The sequence below is a fragment of the Schistosoma haematobium genome, chromosome ZW (genome assembly GCF_000699445.3).
Source record: "Schistosoma haematobium chromosome ZW, whole genome shotgun sequence".
In the NCBI taxonomy this organism is placed as follows: Eukaryota; Metazoa; Platyhelminthes; class Trematoda; order Strigeidida; family Schistosomatidae; genus Schistosoma; species Schistosoma haematobium.
The window spans coordinates 26873784-26880009 of NC_067195.1; the positions used below are offsets into that span (position 1 = coordinate 26873784).

Sequence of the window (6226 nt, forward strand, 5' to 3'; positions counted from 1 at the left end):
GAGTTCCATATGTTCTTCAACTGTAGGAATGCGGCCCTTGCTTTGCCAATCCTCGCCTTTACGTCTGCATCTGAACCTCCATGTCTATCAACGATGCTTCCCAGATATGTGAAGGATTCTACATCTTCCAGAGTTTCGCCATCAAGGGTGATTGGATTGCTGTTCTCCGCTTTGAATTTGAGGACCTTGGTTTTCCCTTTGTGTATACTGAGGCCTACTGATGCAGAGACTGCTGCTACATTGGCTGTCTTTATCTGAATCTGTTCAAGTGTACGTGATAGGAGGGCTAGGTCATCTGCGAAGTCCAAATCGTCTAATTGGTTCTGAGCTGTCCATTGTATTCCGTGTTTCCCTTCAGATGTCGAGGTCTTCATAATCCAGTCGACCACCAGAAGAAAGAGGAAGGGAGAGAGTAAACAGCCTTGTCTGACTCCGGTCCTTACTTGGAATGCATCTGTCAGCTGTCCTCCATGCACTACTTTGCACTGTAGTCCGTCGTATGAGTTCCGGATAATATTGACAATCTTCTCAGGAACTCCGTAGTGTCGAAGAAGTTTCCATAATGTCCTCCTATCTACACTGTCGAATGCCTTTTCATAATCAATGAAGTTGATGTATAGTGACGAGTTCCACTCAACTGATTGTTCGACGATGATCCGTAGTGTTGCAATTTGGTCTGTGCACGACCGATCCTTTCGGAATCCAGCTTGTTGATCTCGAAGTTGGGCATCTACTGCATCCTTCATCCGGTTCAGCAACACTCTGTTGAAGACTTTCCCTGGTATTGACAGTAGTGTAATGCCTCTGTAGTTTTCACATTTGCTCAGATCTCCTTTCTTTGGAATCTTGATGAGGTGTCCTTCTTTCCAGTCCATTGGCACTTGTTCCTCCTCCCAAATCTTTTTGAATAGAGGGTAAAGCATGCTTGTGGTTACTTCGACGTCTGATTTCAGTGCTTCAGCTGGTATGTTGTCGGGTCCTGCTGCTTTCCCGTTCTTGATTTGTCTGACGGCCATTCTAATTTCTTCCGTCGTTGGTGGGTTGACATCTATAGGAAGATCTGTGTGTGCTGCTTCGATGTTCGGTGGATTCATTGGAGCCGGCCTATTCAGGAGTTCCTCGAAGTATTCTACCCATCTGTTTCGCTGTTGTTGAATTTCAGTGATTGGCTTGCCTTCTTTGTCTTTGACCGGCCTCTCTGGTTTACTGTATTTCCCTGATAGTTTCTTCGTTGTATCGTAGAGCTGTTTCATATTTCCTTCTCTAGCAGCTTTTTCCGCCGTCGTTGCTAATTCTTCCACGTATTTCTTCCTGTCGGCTCTAATGCTCCTCTTCACTTGTTTGTTTGCTTCTATGTATTCAGCTTGTGCTTGGACTTTCTCTGCTCGTGTTCGGCTGTTGTTAATTGCTGTCTTCTTGTTCTTCCTTTCTTTGATCTTGTCCAGTGTTTCTATAGAGATCCATTCCTTATGATGGTGTTTCTTTAGGCCCAGAACCTCTTGACACGTTGAAGTCAATGTTTCTTTGATGCCTTTCCAGTTGTCCTCCATGGTAGTTTCTTCTTCCTTCAGTAGATCTTGAAAGGCTTGGAATCTGTTGTTGAGAGCTATCTTGAATTCATTGAGTTTGTCAGTATCTCGAAGGAAGGCTGTATTGAACCTTTGTATTGCTGTTTGTCCACTTGTCCAGTTCTTTTTAGCTTCAGTTTCAAATTGGCTACAACTAGGTGGTGATCTGAAGCTACGTCAGCTCCTCTCCTGGTTCTCACATCTTCCATTGTCCTTCGGAATTTTTTTGATGCAAATATGGTCTATTTGGTTCTCTGTAGTGTGGTCCGGTGAGATCCATGTAGCCTTGTGTATACGTTTGTGTGGAAATATTGTGCCTCCTATGACTAATTTGTTGAATGCACACAAATTTGCAAATCTTTCTCCATTTTCGTTCCTCTCTCCCAGTCCATGTCGTCCCATAATATCTTCATATCCAGTGTTGTCTATTCCGACCTTGGCATTTAGATCTCCCATCAGAATGGTGAGGTCCTTTCTTGAGCATTTCTCTATGATTGACTGCAGCCGCTCGTAGAATTGATCTTTAATGTCGTCGTTGCTATCATTGGTGGGTGCATAACATTGGATAATATTCATTAAGATCCCCTCCTTCTTTGTTTTGAATGATGCTTTGATGATTCTGGATCCGTGGGATTCCCATCCTACAAGTGCATTTCGTGCTACTTTGGACAGCATTAGAGCAACTCCCTGAGTGTGTGGAGCATTTTCCTCTTCGTGACCGGAGTATAGCAGCATCTCTCCCGTAGCTAGCCTTTTCTGTCCAGCTTGGGTCCAGTGGGCTTCGCTGATTCCCAGTACTGCCAAGTTGTATCTCCTCATTTCCGTTGCTATTTGGCTGGTCTTCCCGGTTTCCCACATTGTTCTAACGTTCCATGTACCTATAAAAATTTTTGCTCTGGTTGTTAGAAGGGGCATCGGCCTCGTGGCTTCCGAAGGAATTCGGCTTTCACCATGAAGCGTCATAATTCTTCTAATGAAGACCTTCTAACTCTCAGGGCAGAGTTAAAATGGTTTGAATTATTTTTTCTGGTAAGCGTTTTTTTAGCGAGTTAGTTTTCTACGGGATGGGGACGCTAACCCCATGCCCAACCCTCCTCCTTTACCCGGGCTTGGGACCGGCAGTAACTCTAGAAGAGCTACAGGCGGAGTTGAAGTACATCAATATGGAGCTATAATGTCATGGTAGTTTCATACTAGGACAAAACGGCCGTCCAGTGCTTCCACCTTTTCAGTGGTGCTCTAACATTCATCCATTAATGGTATCAACTTAAACTCAACAATCTCCACAACCCTATACTGACATTTATAAAAGGCTGGCTTTTAAATTAAGGCAACAAAAATTTACCTGTCTAGAAGAAGAGCTGTCACTCATATTGTTTATACAAAAAACGAGCAACAAAAGCTATCTTAGCAATCAGAAAATTTGGTGAATTTTTATATTGCGCATATTTTGGTGACAAAGTTAAAAACGGGATTACGATTTGAAATGTAGTTTGCATAACAATATATATTTTGCCTTTAAGAACCAGGGTGTTCATGTTCATATTTTGGTAAGTGTATTATTATTACGAAATCGGATGGTTTATGACAATTTTTTTCTTCCTTATACACCGAGATGATTCATTTAGTGTGTTAAAAGTAAATACATTATTTTTATACCACTATCTTGCGTGTTCCTCTAATTCATGAATAACGTATTTCGCTTTAGCCATTTATTTGTCCGCTTTCACTTAAAATCGTTTTTGTTGAATAATTTCTTTTATCGTCTTGTTAAGAATAACCGAACTTTAATCGCTAAGACTTGCAAAGACATCCAGTAATCACCTAAACTTATTGATTTTCAGAAATTAGAGCTTTGCGTCGACAAAAACCAACTTCTTGTTATATATCACTATGGGGTTGTGAAGATCATTACGTTTTTGATTGAGATCGTGAACGGATTGATGTTAGACCACCACTAAAAACCTTGATGGCAGTTTCGTCCTATTGTGGGACTCCCCAGCAGTGCACATCCACGATCCCGCTCGCGGGATTAGAACTCAGGGCCTCAGTCTCGCGCGTGAACGTTTGGACTCGAGACCACTTGGTCGGCATCCAATGGTGTTAATGTCTAACCTCAACTGACCCACGAAATTGTGCGACCATCGTCCACTGTACTGAGGTAGATACCTTTCTCTACTCAACGCGGATTAGCTCAACTGGCCACGGCTTCTCAAAAGAACTCCGACAATTCCCTCACGAAGGTAGTCACTAGTGAGCACGTGGTAATGATCATTATGGGGTTGTGGAGATTACTACGTAGTAATTTCCAGTGCTTCCAGGTTTTCAGTGGTGGTCTAACATCAATCAGTCCAAGATCTCGATCAAAATTCGTGGTATATTTTGGAAAGGCGTATTCGAATTAGTAAACGCAAGGATGCACTTGACCAATAATTGGAAGATAATGAGGTAGTCAAAATGTGCAATTAATCAGAAACTTGTAGTCCATTAGTCTAGATAAGAATAAACGGAGAAAATACATTTTCGTGAAACTGGATTCAGTTTGGATTATGCAATATGAATTTTATCATATGGCTCCTCGATATTATTTACCAGTTAACTTTATTATTTATTAAGTTTACATGGTTAAAATATTTTAATTTTCAACTTAGATAAACAGACGTTCAAGCAAATGATCAATAACTTGTTTTTAGATACAAATGTTACACATACAGATGAAGTAACAAGGACGAAGAAGTACCGAAAAACTCCAATCAACGAGCGAGATAACAATATTACTAAAATAATAACTAAGCATGTAAGTAATCAAAAAAATGAAAGGACATGTAATTCTCAGTTTCAGAACAATAATGATAAGCCGTTAACCGAGAAAGCGAAGGAAAATTCTATCCAAGTAAGTGATAAATTACAAGGTTATTTCCATTTATCTGAAAACATTAGTAAATTAGTAGTCGCATTCTGCTCACAACAGTCCTTTTTCGACCAAGTATCAAGGTCAAATGTGATTAGCACTTTGACGTATTTACTCTGGAGATGAGTGGAGAATTCGCAAAAACCTTGTAATCTTTAATTTAATCCTTGGTTTTTCGATTACTAACTAATAAGTAACTTAGTCTTATCTTGGTTATACATATACTAGAGTTGAAAAAGGTTAGGTGATTTATAGTTTCAAACATTTCTAAGTGGAAAACAATGCTAAAAAAAGCTTTGATTGATCTAACACTGATTAGCCGTCCGCCATAAGTCAGTTTACCGTAGATAAATTTAATGTTTCATTTCATTTTTTCGAAAATGGTATATTTAAACAAAGAAACTGTTTTCAAAATACATTACTGATTTTCTGAATTCATAAAGGTGTGGCATCGACTTAAATATCAGGAATACATGGAAGTTAAGGTGGAGGAGAGGGAAAAACACAAAAGAGAACATATTCTTAAAAAAGGTTAAATTCTGATAACAATAAATGTAGTACAATATATATTTGAAAAAATAAATAGGGAAACCCTTAAAATGAATATATTCTTACACAAAACTCGTCTGAATTTCCATGAAAATTAGATTGCAGATAAAAAATCACGTGAACAGAAATTATCAAACTGGTTAAGAGCTAAAGTTTTACAAAGAAAAAGTGAAGAGGAAATGAGACGATATGAAAATGAAGAACAACAACATCTGAATGTTGTGCATTCCAGAGAGGCATGTGAGCAGGCATTTAAACAGTAAGTTGGCACGATTGTTAGACTATTTAATTTGTGGTGAATGAATGTAATCTATAATCATTTGGATTTGTCAAGTGTTGTGTTCTATGGCCTGCTAATTATGTCACGTGTTTAGATTGCCCAGTTAAAACAGGGACTCCCATGACCTTGATACTATACCAGATCAATGACGGATTAAGCAGTACGAACAGCGTATGTTCGACTCTGATTCCAGAACACAGCTTCTACTATATGTATCGCGTATTTCAGACATATGCAGTTTAAATACAAGCAAATTAGACCGCATCATACTATGAAGTAGAAAACAGCAATTATACAAGATCTGACCAAATGTGTATGTGTGAGATACTGTAACTAATAAATTGGTAATAACTTAACAATAGTAAATCATATAATAGTAGTCAATAGGTCAAATGGAAAATATATGAATATATGTATAAAATACTTAAGTTATCCAATAAGAACATATATATGATAACAGTCCAAAAATAGTTCCCAGAAGTCACCCATAATTTAATCTTCGCTAGGATATAACATGGAGAAGCTGTAAAGTTGACTATTTCCATTAATATAGTCTACAGAAGAAAGTGAACCGTGTTAGATTAAGAAGCAACAAAGTGTGCATTTAAACGAAGACCGTATCTCGTTCAGCGTGTTATCAAAGTGACATCACATTTACCATAAGTATTAGTAGTTAAAACAAAGTCAAGTGTTTGGTGTGGTATTCAGTGAAGGATTTTAAAAAGAACGAACTAAATAGAAAACAGCACTTTCCACTTATTGGTCTAATGCATATTCTGGATTATCTTGTAATTCATATTGAGTGGCATATTTGGACTGCAAATTTAAAGGGTTTAAAGCCTTAAAGAAGGCGAAGTATTTACATATTATGACCCCCTTTTTACTGGAAGTTTTTAAAGGTAAGGTTAACCCTTGGAA

The 6226-nt window shown here is 38.6% G+C and overlaps 1 protein-coding gene across 2 annotated transcripts in view; it reads left to right on the plus strand.

Annotated features, from left to right (window-relative positions):
- Positions 1-6226, plus strand: part of WEE1_2 (Mitosis inhibitor protein kinase wee1) — a gene marked incomplete at both ends in the record, with an annotated part of 47770 nt that overhangs the window by 8924 nt on the left and 32620 nt on the right. Inside the window, 3 exons of one of the 2 annotated variants that reach the window (XM_051210863.1) lie at positions 4262-4365; positions 4411-4461; positions 5127-5287. Coding sequence is in view for 1 of the 2 variants with exons in the window: in XM_035729391.1 (XP_035586492.1) it covers positions 4220-4461; positions 5127-5291 (407 nt within the window). Of the gene's footprint in view, positions 1-4219; positions 4462-5126; positions 5292-6226 lie in introns of those variants that run through there. The other variant, XM_035729391.1, reaches the window with a different exon arrangement.